The 13,651-nt window shown below is 43.7% G+C and overlaps 2 protein-coding genes across 4 annotated transcripts; one reads left to right on the top strand and one right to left on the bottom strand.

Moving 5' to 3' along the window:
* Window positions 1-3,092: 3,092 nt before the first annotated feature.
* Window positions 3,093-9,010, bottom strand: si:busm1-163l24.3 (uncharacterized). Of its 3 annotated transcripts, none has more exons than XM_056407592.1 (6): window positions 8,939-9,010; window positions 7,822-8,029; window positions 7,426-7,529; window positions 4,563-7,328; window positions 3,638-3,846; window positions 3,093-3,538 (listed from the first exon to the last, which is right to left on the bottom strand). In XM_056407592.1, exons 2-6 carry the CDS (start codon window positions 8,003-8,005, stop codon window positions 3,451-3,453), a joined length of 3,351 nt encoding a protein of 1,116 aa, XP_056263567.1. In that variant the 5' UTR covers window positions 8,006-8,029; window positions 8,939-9,010; the 3' UTR covers window positions 3,093-3,450. The 3 variants fall into 3 exon arrangements, with proteins under 3 accessions (XP_056263567.1, XP_056263569.1, XP_056263568.1); XM_056407594.1 differs by having other exon boundaries at window positions 7,822-8,005; window positions 8,939-8,999; XM_056407593.1 differs by having other exon boundaries at window positions 7,822-8,026; window positions 8,939-8,963.
* A 905-nt stretch (window positions 9,011-9,915) lies between these two features.
* Window positions 9,916-13,296, top strand: phb (prohibitin). The gene is made up of 7 exons (XM_056406414.1): window positions 9,916-10,002; window positions 10,494-10,591; window positions 11,506-11,667; window positions 11,967-12,109; window positions 12,214-12,330; window positions 12,423-12,518; window positions 12,665-13,296. Exons 2-7 carry the CDS (start codon window positions 10,507-10,509, stop codon window positions 12,875-12,877), a joined length of 816 nt encoding a protein of 271 aa, XP_056262389.1. The 5' UTR covers window positions 9,916-10,002; window positions 10,494-10,506; the 3' UTR covers window positions 12,878-13,296.
* Window positions 13,297-13,651: the final 355 nt, after the last annotated feature.

The following is a 13,651-nucleotide window of genomic DNA, read 5'->3' as shown; positions in this document are numbered from 1 at the left end:
CATAGTGATGTAACGTAATCAATGTAAATCCTAAACATGTATCGTACATCCCAGTTGGCGGACTTCCAATCTTTCATGGAGGAGGATATCAACTTTAAACCACCCGCCTGCCTGCCTGTCTGTCTGTGAGCTCGGCCTCAGTGTTGAGACTCAGATGGTGACTAGTGACTTTGTAAAAAACACAAAACAAAATGTAAAAAAGAAAAAGAAAGACAAAAGTTGTTGTTAGCATGAGTGGCCTCCCTCATGTGCTGCGTGTGGTGTGCCATTGTGTGTGAAGATGTGTGTGTCCTCAGGTCGTTTGTCAGGTTTTAAAAGCCCCCCCCCCGTCATATATACCCCTCACACTACTCTGCTACAGTATTATGTAGCTCCAACTGCAACCCTCCCTTCTCGCCCTATCTCTCAACCCTCCCTTCTGATAAGAGGCCTGTGTTATGAGGACAGTTGGTATTAGTATTTTGCACTCTGCTCGCTGATCTTAATGCACTTACAGGCATGCCAGTCGCACTCCAGTCCCACGCAGGCTTTGATTCGGCTCCAGTTGTGCGGCCTGTTTGCCGTCATCCACTCCCAGTGTATCTGCTGTAGCTCACCGAAAGCACAGGTGGCACACGCACACGCACACACACACACACATGAAACGGTTACCTTCATTTTCAGCTTGCCAGGCCACTCCTGCTGGGTGGCAGCTCAAATCAAAGCTCCCACCAATCCTTGACCGTGGAGAGTGAAATGTTAAGCAGGGCGGAGTAAACGGGGCTGGAGTGCGTCCGCCACGCTGGTGTGGGGAGTGACTGTGTCCTGTCAGCCTCTGGTTAGTGTTCTGTTCTAATCGGCTGGGCTCCCTTTGTGAACCTGTGGACGGTGCCATGTGAGAAACAAACGCTTCGGTAAAAAAAATGAAGAAAAAAAAAGATGTTTGACTTAATATGTTATTTTAATTTACCTTTATATTTCTGTTTGTTTGTCCGTTTTTGTTATCCAAGGGTTTAAAGTTCAAAGCTCATACTCTGATGTGGGGACCTGCCAACCTGCACTCCTTTTAAATGTGAAGTCTTTCTGTTGGTCCGAACCATGTGTGCCAAATTGTATGTATATTCTTCTGTCAATGCTTTGAATATTAACTGCATAAAAAATATGAAGACAATTCTGTTTTTTGGATGCATTTCCGTCAATCTTGAAGAAAAGTGAAAATACAAGTGTTGTCACAGTGTCAGTTTTGTATCCCAAATGCTCATGGGTGCTGAAAAGGTTTTTGCTGCAGTTTACAAAATGTTTGAACACAATTTGTAGTTTTTGATTGGTCGCAGTCGCGCTCTAGCATAGGCCTGCACTGTGCCTCTCTCCTTGCACACAGCTTACCTCAATCCGAGGCACCTCCATCCGTATTTATATCCTTTTCACTGTGTTTTACCAGCTCTCACGTCATGTCAACCACAACAGGTTGAAGTGTTTACAACCATAATATTAGTATCACAGTGAAAAGGGACTGGATATGGAGCATTTAAGGTTCAAAACTCCACCAAAACACACAGATTCACTGAAATCTGCAAATTTCCTCCAAATGCAAAGCTCCATGGTTTTCCTCTCTATGGACTTCTATTCCGTTCCGTTCATTTCCAAATGGCTTGTGTGTAGCAAGTGAGGGAGCAGATGTTTTCACAGTTGTACAAAGATGCCAATACCGTTACACAGCTGCACAAAACCACAGCTTATTGGCCGATAATAACTCTGCTCTTTCCTGTAGTGAGCTGATCCCAGTTCACTTAAGGATCATTAGAGACGTTCCTCTTTTCCTGTGGCCGGTGCAACCTCCGCAGTCCAAAATTCCTCTCCATATCGCCTCCTTCTTTCTCCATACACAATTATAGAAATTAAAACATTAGTTTGACATTTGGAATTTGAAATTGCATGCGTTCATCGACATGTGGAACGCCTATTATAGTCTTTCAACGCGTTCCCCTCGGTTCTTTTGAACTACGATGCCTTTGAGATGGACTGAGTCCGTTGGGCGGATGGCGGCAGTGTGAGAGCAGCTCCGCCACGCTGAAGCTGCAGTGTAAAGTCATCCTGAAAGGGTTTCCCAGTCATTCCAGACACTTATGCAAAAGTGCTTCGCAACTCAGAGACGCACAGGAGAGAAACAGTGTTTCAAAGATGAAATAAACAAAGTCAACAAATCATTTCCTGAACATTTGCAGTTTTAGATTTGATATTCTGAATTAACACTTGTAGTTTTAGGTTTGAAAAGACAATGAGCGTAGTATTTCCAGTAGCTCCTCTTCCGTCTGTCTATAACGGGGACCCACCGTTCAGTTTTTTTATATGGTTTCTCAGGTCATTCCATAGAGCAGGTTTCTTCACGTAAGAAACTACTTCATTTTGCATTCACTAACACACTCGACATCATTCAGTTTCACTGAGTTCACTGCACAAACTGTCACACCATGCATGTTTAATGTACTCCCAGTCAAAGGGCGAGGCTCTGACTGCGGGGTTACATCCAAATTCAGAGCCTCTATGTTCACTCATCCACACAATGAGAACCCAAACAGCCACATCTGCCTATTGTTTCCCGAGCACTCATTTTCACATCACAGCCACATTGCAGAGAAGCTACGGAAGTAGAACCCGGCGGAGCTTGTCACGTACAGCACTGGGATGCACGTTTAGTCGACCAGAACATAAGGCATGTGTCTATGCACAGTTCACACCGTCTCTTTCCACGATAGTTCAGTCGTCATGTGGCGGCGTGGTGCTGTCCCACTACACACACACACCTGTTGGCATTCAGTCACCACTGGTCATTTTCTACAAGGCATACGCATGAGGTTAATTTCCAAGCGAGTTCTCTTCTCTCTGTCCTTCCTTGTGTTGGTGGTTTTTTTTCCTGGTTACAATCACTCCTCGGCTCCACTTTGTTTTTTAAACCCTTTGAATTGATGCTGCTTCTGTGCTTGACTCTGGGTTTACTGCGTGGTGCCATGTTGTCCACATGGCCTCTAGAGCTTGTAACGCTTCAGTGTGTAATGTTACCATATGCCTTACATGTTTTCCAGGACTAATAAAAAAAAAAGCATAACAAAATGTCAGGAGATGTGCTCTTTTATTTCACTATCCTTTCTGGAAAATCTTTACAAATATAATCTTACCCTCCAAAAAAATTACAGGATCCTTAAAACTACACAGGGTGGTAAAACAGATTAATATCTATAAACAGTACCGTGCACTTATTTTACAGGTTGAATCAATGAAGAACATGTTCAGGAATCATATGTGAACTGAATAAGACAACAGTGATTGGTCACAATTTTCATTTACACACATTTTTCTGAAAAACAACAAAATAAAAGTGGATACTAATCACCATATAAATACAGAGGAAATGGTCCAAAACAACATGATTCTAAAACTGCTTAAGAAATCCTCCTCAGATTGCTTTCATTATTAAGATTTGGCTGGTGGCTCTCCAATCCCCTTGGCAGTCAACACTTCAGACAAGTGAGTCAAATAAGTGGAGTCTGGGTAACCGTTCCTGAGAGAGACAAAAAGAAGACCGTTCAGTGTAGATACATGGACTAGTGTGACCTTTAACCCTACGGCTGTGTCAGACATTCACACCGGCCTCACTTACCCTGATTTGCCCCCATATAGGGTGGTCTTGTGTGGGATGCAGTCCCAGGAAACCCTGGCCCCTGTGTCTGTTCCCGTCACTGTGAAGGTGAGTCCCTGCCTGAATGCTTCTTTCAGCCGTGGCACCAGCTTCCTCGTCTTCTCGCTGTCGGGAAGAAAAGCTTCAAACACGCCTCCGTGAAATGGTTCTCCTGGAGAAGGTTGATCCTCCTGGTGAGACAGAGTGCAAAGACCACGGTCGTAAACACAACCTTTGGATATCCTCTTCCACAACCTAAACGCAAAGCCTTGATATTAAAAGCTCTATGTGATACCTGAGCACACGCCATTCATAAAGAATGATAACTTCCTACGCACAATGGCACACTGTATTTCCCAGTACTCTATAAATCACACTTGTTAAACTAAATGCTTGTTGGCATCTGTGGCAGCGGGGGGTGTTTATGCCCGGCTGCAGAGTGGGTAGAGCGGGGGTTGTGTGTGTGTGTGTGTGTGTGTGTGTGTGTGTGTGTGTGTGTGTATATCTGTGCATCTGTCTCCATAAAGGAGCAGTAGGGACTGAGGAGAGCAGAGACACAGTCTGCGGGTAAATAATAAAAGATATTACCAAATATCCCTCTTGTTGATCCTTTGGTGTTTAGGGGGGGAAACCTACTGGTGACAGCCTGAAACCTGTTACAGCATCGTATAAGAGTCTACTCTATTCTACAACACAAAATAGTGTATCTGTAACATACACATCACGTCTCTGGATTATAGACCTTAAACAGAACTATTGTGAAAACATGTCAGGTGAAATGTAAAAAGATCCAATTGAAACAATAATACAGTTTGTTGTCCCGTCCTGAATGAAGATCAATGGGCCTTCCAGTACATACCGTATACAACAGCTATCAGTGAGAATGTGTGTAAAATAAGCCCCTCACCCCTTGGACACCATCCGGAATGCAGTACGTGATCTTGATGGTGGAGTCGTGCTGGTGACCAGGTACAGCGATGTTGAGTTTAGAGCAGCTAATTTTGCCCGTGATGCCCCGTGGCGTCGCCTCCGTCTCATGGCAAACTCTGCAGTGGACGTGCACAGTGTCCAGGCAATTTGAGCACATGCTAGCTCCACACTGTGTCTTCATCAACATCTCACTCTCTCCACACACACAGATGCACCCCGGGCCTCCAGGACCGGGCTCCTCTGGTGGGTCCTGGGTCGCTCGTCTTCGCTGCACACGGTCCTTGTGGGTGGAATGTATCGTTCTCTCTTTCTTATTCAGGGCCATGTCTTCACCCGTAGGCGTTGTTGTTGACGTGGCGTCATTCACATGACTCGCACTATCAATTCCTGTTTCGGTGTGGCTCACAAATGACTCATGTCCATCCGTTTCACTGTTTAACATTTTCACTTTCTCTTTGATGACCGGGTTTTTCCTCACTAACGGTTGGTGAACGGATCTATTCACACACTCTGTCTCACGGAAGCCACTTCTCTGGCGTGTTTTCCTTTCCTGGCTACTATCAGTCCCATCGGCTTTGCTTGTTGGGCTCTCTAGCATCACCTGAGGGTTACTGTGACAGCGCAGGCTCGTACTTTGGTCCTCATTCATTTGCACCAATGTGTCTGGAGTCCATTTGGAGGTAGAAGGGCCAGAGAGGTCCTGAATTTGGGCTGGCTCTCTAGAAAGAACCTCCCGCAGTGTAGCACCTAACTGAGAACACAACACGTTCGGGCCGTAAAGATATAAGCCCTTTTTTAAAATCTTCACAGTCACGTTCTTAAACCGACCCTGCAACTCAGTGCAACACGCCTGTAAGGCTTCGTCTGCTACGTCAGTGATGCCCAGCTCTGACAGGCACAGCTTGTGCACAGAGAAGTCTATACAAACCAAATCAATCAGATTCTGCAAACCTAGCTGACACAAACCCACTTTGGATGAGTTTGCCCCTCTTAAGGTGACGATCAGATTACGACTACCCTCTAAGATGCTCTCTTTCATCTGGACATCAGAAGTCAGGTCGTCCACTCGGGAGCTGTAGGCTTCTTTTATGTGCAACCACATGGCAATGGAAACTGTAATCTCTGCATTGTAGACTTCCCGCTTGTCCCTCCGGGTTTGGAGACTGACGCTAGAGGACCTGGCCCTCTCTCTGACCGTCGGCCTGGCGGAGTCGTCTTGACTCTTCTGACTCACAACTTGAGCTTTCTGCAGAGGTGTTCCCGAGAAACTCCTGGTTCGCTTCAAGATGGCTCCAGATCCAACGGGTGGAAGCGCAGTACTTCCTGATGAACTGGACTCGGTCGGGTTGATGGGAGATATTAAACTTAAACTTTTTGGTCGAGTATCAATTGAATGAGCTTTCGAGGTTTTATTCTGTGTTGAAGCTTTTGAAGGCAAAGCATCTCTACTCTGAAACAAGATGTCCCCTCCAGTGTTTTGGGCTGACGCTCTGGAGACTCTTTCATCATAAATCCCTGCTGTGTCTGACAGTACATCATGACCCAATATTGGCCCCTGGTGTGTTTGTCGAATGGGAGGCGAGAGCCCTCGTAAGCTGAAGTCAGTTGGTCGACTGCCTAATGCAGGAAGCCCTGAATCCTTAAACCGAGCAGCTAGTTTGTACTTCCTGGTCCCTTCAGCCCTCCTCTCATCCTCCTCTGACTTCTGCTGATCCATCCGGTCACTCTGAGAATCTGCAGTGGAGTACAAGGTATGGGGGACTCTCCGCTCATGAGCACGAGTTGATGAACCAGAGTCATTTGGAGGATATGTAAGAAGACTGGCTACATCCTCTTCTTTACCTCTCACTTTGCTAGGGCCCAGGAGAAGTAACCGCTTTGCCTCAGACACATCACTACTGCTCCCAATGATGTAAATATTTAGCTCATCTTCATTCAGAAGAAGCTGAGGAAATCGGACACTTAAGGTGTCCATCACCCTTTGCTGACCTCCCCTGAGGGACAGGATACTCTTCGGGAGATGGTCTCGACAGATCTTGGTCTCGTTCTCCTCATAAAGCCGACTTATTGCCTTCATTGCCAACTTTAGGGACCCCTGATCCCAGACATCCTCCCCCACTCCTGTTGCAACCTGCAAAAACAGAGTCGTCAACCCCCGATTGGTCATATCCACTACATCAACACCATACTGACTAAGGATGTGCTGGTATTCCTTCCTGCAGTGTTTCTGGAGATACTGGAACATGTCTGCATCCACAATTAGTGAGAAGTCCTCCTCTGATGTCGTAGGATGCCCAGGAAGCTGCAGAGCTGCACCTTCTGTCTGGCCAGTATCTTCCAAAACAAATCCACCAGGTGAATGGTCTCTTTGTGGGTCGGGGTTGAACGCATCGGAGGCCCTGCCATTGAGAACTTTCTCTTGTTCTCTTTGCTCATTAGGTTTACTGCTCTGACCCTCTGACTCCTGAATATGAGGCTTCTGCGGTGTCTGAACGGACCTGGAGCCGCTGGCGGCAGGTTGACCCGAGTCTCGGTTTTCAGCTGATTGTGCGCCTTTGGGATGGCCAAATAGTTGTGCCAGAGCAGACTGGACATTGGAATAGGCGCCATTCAATGTGCACAAATCTTCAATAGCATCGTAGTTTATCTGGATATCAGGGTGGCTCTTATGAAGGCTCGTCAGTGCGTTTATTCCTCCAGGAAGCTGGCTGTGGTCGACAGTTGCTGATAAACGTAGGATGACCTACAGTGATGGAAGAAGAGAGACAACAAACACTCAAGGATTTAACCATCTATTTAGTAGTTGTTGACTTGTTTTTTAATATTCGGCTGAAGTATACCTTGTCTGGGTCCAGGCTTTCTCTGTGATGAGTTACAATGACTTCATACTTCTTTTCATCCACTTCCAGAGTGTACCGTCTGTGTTGGATAACTCTCTGTGCCACTGTGTGAGAGGGGTCACCAGACAGAAATCAATCTCAGTCTGTAAAGCATCCTGACTAAGCCCTTTGCCATTGGCTACTCCATTGACTTACATGACAACATTCCAGCTGAGTGTAAATCACGGGTCACAGACAACATAGCGAGCCAAGGGGGGGTAATGTAGATAATATAAGATAGTTAATCGTATTTGCAAACCTGCATGTTTCTGTCATGGAATCAAGTAAGTATCCTGAAAACTCCCCCTCTCCTACACTTCATATGCACAGACATGCACACACCATGACCCTACTGACCTCCGCTGTCCTCGAAAGTGATGAGGGCAGAGACGGGCGTTGCCTTGACAATGGTGACAGAGTTTATTTCCCCTCCTCCATTCCTGGCTCTCAGGAAGTGAATAAATAGCTTGTCTTTTAGCCTGTCATCCCCAATGTCAGCGGGCAGGCCGCTCACCCTCACAGTCCTGCCCAGCTCTGCCATCTGCTGGGAGAAAACAAATCCCTGCTGTGAAGAATAAGTATGTTAGGAGTGACTGCAAGACCGCAACATCAAACTATCAGGATTCTGCAGTTATAGATCAACAGGATGATGACAAAAAGCCAAAACACAAGCCCTCTTTATGAAGCTGTTAATGTCAAAGTATTGGCCAACCATCAAAGACCCCACCCTTGGAAATGGGAAAGACGACATAGTTGATAATATACCACCCTCTATTGGGGTAACTAGGAGACTACATCAACATCATCGCCAGTGGGACTTTGGTTGAAATTGTGAGCAAATAACTGCCAATCTCCAATGAAGATATCGCTAATCCCTCGACAGCTGCTTCTCTAATACCTTGACATTAAGATGATGACAGCTTTTGGCAACCGATGTTTGATTTACTTATTGCCACGACTATTCGATATTTGAAGAGGAAAGCACGTGTTGCCTCCTCTTAGTTATAATCCCCTCGTGCAATATGAATATATAGGCCTATCGATAAATATTCAAAATATATATTTCCGATTGTGACAGATGGTGAAGTTAACACGTCTTCCACATTCCCACCTCAACAAACTGCACATGCTATCTTTAATAACTACACGTCGCTTTTTACTCACAGACGCAATATATACTTGTGACATTGCAAAGTAACCATACATATTATGTTGAATTATAAACTATTTTGTTCTGATATGCAGCCATCCTGCTAAATGTGTTTGTGTTTATAGCGATAAGGTGTCAAAATGCATAAGCTATATATTGAGACGAGCAGTAAAGCCACATTCGCAGAGCTCAGTGTCAAGGAAGTGGAGAGAAATCAGAGAAATCTGCCCTTCGCACCTCGACGATCTTCTGTTTGCACGTGACGCTGTTTCTACCCGACACAAAACATCTTGGATATCTTTTAGATGTGTAATGTTTACTGACCTTACAACAGTTTCACGGAGGGTTCTCACTATCGATCAGAAACCGTCACACTTTACAAGCCATGGAGGAAAGTGAAACTACAAACTAATGTGTGATCTGTCGTGTTACCGCTAGGGGGCGACCAAGTGCCGCCTCGTCGCAGATAACAAGTAGGCCCATATTTCACAGTCCTGCGTGCGCGTGCATGTGTGCGCGTATAGACCGCAGGTGCCACGGCTGAATGGATCACTTTCTTCCTCCTACAATATCACGAAATAAGAAACAACGGAGAAAAGTATTTGTGTGTGTGTCTTTACTCTTTTCTACCCCACAGATCATCTTATCCGATCGATGTTGTTACCATTCGGAGGAAACCTGATACCTAATTTGGGAATCGTTCATTAATTTCCTAGCTCTATATACTAGTTGAACGAACGCAACCTCAATCAGCCACATACAATGCTGCTGCATTAGTATTACCAATCTGATTATGTTAAATATCAGTCATACTTTTACTTTTGGAATCTTAAGTAGGCTACTTTTGTACTTCAGTGCAGGGCATTATTTATTACATTTGTGAATTTGTATTGATTTTAAGATCTACTAATAGATAAATAAATACTAAAGGAACCCATTGAGTATAGTTGATCTGAGCCATCTTGACCTAAAACATAGAAAATGTGTGTACTATGGCTGAGGTTAGTCTGACAGACGGACTACTTACGATTAATCAATTCTCTAGTTTACTTCATAGGAAGACAAATATAAGTCGTAGGTTATATGCCATTGTGTTGTATTTTTTTAAAATACATAGGTGTATACTTGAAACAACCCGCAAAGACCACAATATTCTATAGGTCCAAAAATTGATCTAAGGTCCAACCATACTCTCACAACCAGTAGGTGGCAGTAATGCATAATTACATTAAAAGCCAGTCACTTTCACGTAGCCGAGGAAGAAGAGGGTTGTCTTTTGTCCAATCAGAGGCTACATTACTCAGGCTATGCGCATGCGCTGTGGGATAAATATTTCATGCGTTTTACGTCTGTCTGGTGGAGGTCATAGACATCTGAACAAAACCGAGGTAAGCGAAGTCTGTGGTTTCGTGATTGTGACACTTAAAATGCTTAATTGTATAGCAAAATGCCTGTTTATCGATCATTAGAAAGCAATTGGAGACGTTTTTTTCTAACTATATGTAAGACGTGATATCCTAGTCTTGAGGCGTGCATGAGAGCTGTACAGCAGCCGCAGATGACATGCGTACGTTATCTGACACGCGCTTTATTTTTAATCTGTTTGAAATTATATGTCATATTTTGTACTTCTTGGACTCTTCAGATATAGTGCTCTCTTTATTCGGCTTAGCGTGGCATCTGTCTCGCTCCATGGTCTCAGTCCGCGGCTAAGCTACACGGCAATGCTCGGGAGCTAAACTAGCTAACAGCCACAGCCTTGGCTTCTCATACCCGAGGCCAAGGGAAACTGTTACTGGGTGGAAGGGATTTATACTGGCTTTATCAACACCGTCACACACGGTAATGTATTAACTTCTTGTCTTTTATCCACTTCTAGTGTGACTGCTGCCATGGCCAAGCTGTTCGAGTCTCTTGGGAAATTGGGGCTGGCAATCGCCATTGGTGGAGGTATTGTCAACTCTGCCCTCTTCAATGGTGAGTTCTGCTCATTTGGACACCTGTCCACACAACTGTGTTCCAGTTCACCTAGTTGTTACCTTACTGGCAAACTCAAGAAGTCTGTGCAATCACGAGGTGTTTAATAAGACTTTTAACTGACTCAATTATTGATTGTGACATCATTGCAGTTGTTTTAAGATGTTAGTCTAGTTGAGTTAAATCATCAAGTTTAACTGCAGCATCAATGTCATATGGTGGTTCAGAGAGTTAAAAGCCCTGCAACGTAATACATTGAAGCAGTTTTAATTTTCATATGCACCATTTTAAATAATACATCGACTCATACAGAACACTATTAAATATACTAAGATCAAGTTGATGAATATAACATTCTGTCTACTTTAACAAATAGTCAGCATTTGGAAGAAAAAATTCTTTAAATAAATAAAATGCAAATTAAGAAATTGACTACATAATATATAGAATACAAAAGTTAAGCGCAAATGTTTAAATATCCCAAGTCTAGTTAAACGCAGCTAAAGAAATATTTCAACCCTTCACCAGTTATGTTGGCAATGAAGCCAAATAGGCTTATTTTTATTTATTATGATTTTATGATTCTGGTATTTGAGCATATTGGATGTTTTTCTTAAACTTCTATTGTGTTTTATGTAACAAGATTTGCAGAAGTTCTATATGGTCTGTTTATCTATTTGCGGTGTGTTTCTTACTGCTGAATTTGAGTTGTCAAATAATATATTTCCGGTAATGTGTCTTAAATAAACCCAAGTTCAGTCCTGTAGCAATGTGTAGCTCTTCAGTTATGTAATTTGCAAGATTTGAACCAATCAGGGCTTTATATCAAACATTAGAAAAACACTCATCTATGAACTATAATTGTCTACACATGAATCTCCTGGCCAAGAAACTAACTATACTTCTTTCTGCAGTTGATGCAGGGTATCAGGCTGTGATATTTGACCGGTTCAGAGGAGTGCAAGAGACTGTTGTTGGTGAAGGTACCCACTTCCTCATTCCCTGGGTTCAGAAACCTATCCTCTTCGATTGTCGCTCCCGTCCACGCACCGTTCCTGTCATCACAGGCAGCAAAGGTACACCAATTATCTACTGAATAGCTGTGATGCTTTCCTCACTTATTCTCATAACATTCAGTGTCTCTCTAAACTCTGTAGGCTGTATGAGTTCTCTGAGAATATAACTGGCCTCTTAATAAGGATATTAAGGTGAAAAATAGGCTGACATCTATTATTACCTCATATAAGAATGCTATAAACAGTATACTAACATGTGTCTACAAATTGTGCAACCATGACCGAAGAATGTAACTTTTAATTTGAGAAACAATTTTTTGTTGGCTATTATAAGTTCACTTAAATAATTCCCCCCACAGATCTGCAGAACGTTAACATCACATTGCGTATCCTCTTCCGGCCGATGACCGACCAGCTGCCACGCATCTTCACCAGTATTGGTGAGGACTATGATGAGAGGGTGCTACCATCCATCACCACAGAGGTCTTGAAGTCTGTAGTGGTGAGTATCCGTCAAGATGCTGGTTAATGCCAATAAAAAGGTCAACGTTGTTTTCCATTACGAGCGTGATAAACTGACTGCTCCAAAATGTGACTTTTTCGTAGGCTCGTTTTGACGCTTGTGAGCTCATCACCCAGAGAGAGCTTGTTTCTCAGCAAGTCAGTGAGGACCTCAAAGAAAGAGCCAACACCTTCGGGCTCATCTTGGATGACGTTTCACTGGTATGAATAAAGATGCCGGCACACTTTGTAATATTGTTCATGTTATCTCTTCAAATTGACTTTAACTAGGAGAAACAATTGTGTTCTTTCAGACGCACTTGACCTTTGGAAAGGAATTCACTGAGGCTGTTGAGATGAAGCAGGTGGCCCAGCAGGAGGCTGAGAGGGCCCGTTTCGTTGTAGAAAAGGTAACATTTTAATTCTCGGATCAATCCCGTACTATTTTTACATTCAGAATTTTGTATGCAGTCTTTCTGGGGGGGGAAAGTGGATGGTTGAATTCCAATTATTGTGAATTGCTGCAAGCTCACAAAATCTTTTCATCTTGTTTCAGGCAGAACAACAGAAGCAGGCAACCATCATCTCTGCAGAGGGAGATTCCCAGGCTGCTTTGCTAATCGCCAATTCTCTGATGGAGGCTGGTGATGGTCTGGTAGAGCTTCGTAAGCTGGAGGCAGCGGAGGACATCGCCTTCCAGCTCTCCCGCTCCCGCAACGTCACTTACCTGCCATCGGGACAGGGCACGTTGCTCCAGTTGCCGCCGTGATGACACCTCCCCTCATGTCCAGCCCAATCGCTCTGTCACCAGTCGTTACAAGGGCCATGGAAAGGGTGGTTGCAGGATTCAATAATGGACTCTCAGCTTCACACACACATTCCTCTCACTCTTTCTCTAACCAACTCTGGACTGAGCTCTGCTGATAGCAGAACGGTGGGAGACAAAGTGAGAGGTCTGCGATGGATACATTTATAAAGTCCACCCAGGCATAAGGAAGCGGAGGGTAATCTATAGTACTTGTTTTGAAAACTGATGATAATGCAGTTTATTAAATAAAGATTTGACTGTGCTTCATTGTTTCAGAGCATTGCATGTGTGGAAAGCAGCAGTTGTTTCACCATCAAAGAAAAAAAATGATTCCTTGAAAAGATGATAAATGGTGAAAAATAAATGCAATTACTCTGTTATATGTGGTTAAACGATTCATTGATTTAATTTCTTTTTGTTCTTCTGAGGTGTCTGTATATTTAACTATATACATATAGTCGTCATTCTGTTGAGTTTGTGTGGAAAAAGTGTACGCAACAATATTAAAGAAATAGCTCAGCTTAATAAATTCTTCTTTCTACCTCCCAGTGGTCATACTGTTCAAGGCCTCAGAGGTAATTGTACATCATTCTTTATTCAGTGTAATCATAATCACCACATGAGATAATTGCACTGCCATTAAAAAATGATGTAGAAAATAAGCAAGTCAGTTGCATTGTTGTTGCCTCCATAACAATTGCCCTGGTGATGTCTCAAAATTCAAAGTGTTTGACG

This window comes from Pseudoliparis swirei, chromosome 23 (assembly GCF_029220125.1).
Source record: "Pseudoliparis swirei isolate HS2019 ecotype Mariana Trench chromosome 23, NWPU_hadal_v1, whole genome shotgun sequence".
Taxonomy (NCBI): Eukaryota; Metazoa; Chordata; class Actinopteri; order Perciformes; family Liparidae; genus Pseudoliparis; species Pseudoliparis swirei.
The sequence above is the reverse complement of the archived record's forward strand: the minus strand, read 5'-3'. Positions and strand labels throughout refer to the sequence as shown.

Bases quoted from the DNA above. Each gene is read 5' to 3' on its own strand.
- si:busm1-163l24.3 (XM_056407592.1), bottom strand. From the start codon at position 8,005: ATGGCAGAGCTGGGCAGGACTGTGAGGGTGAGCGGCCTGCCCGCTGAC. The intron at 7,530-7,821 runs GTCAGTAGGGTC...CCTCTCACACAG, and splicing joins CACTTTCGAGGACAGCGGAG to TGGCACAGAGAGTTATCCAA. The intron at 3,539-3,637 runs GTAAGTGAGGCC...TGTCTCTCTCAG, and splicing joins CTATATGGGGGCAAATCAGG to GAACGGTTACCCAGACTCCA.
- phb (XM_056406414.1), top strand. From the start codon at position 10,507: ATGGCCAAGCTGTTCGAGTCTCTTGGGAAATTGGGGCTGGCAATCGCC. The intron at 10,592-11,505 runs GTGAGTTCTGCT...TTCTTTCTGCAG, and splicing joins CAACTCTGCCCTCTTCAATG to TTGATGCAGGGTATCAGGCT. The intron at 12,519-12,664 runs GTAACATTTTAA...ATCTTGTTTCAG, and splicing joins CCCGTTTCGTTGTAGAAAAG to GCAGAACAACAGAAGCAGGC.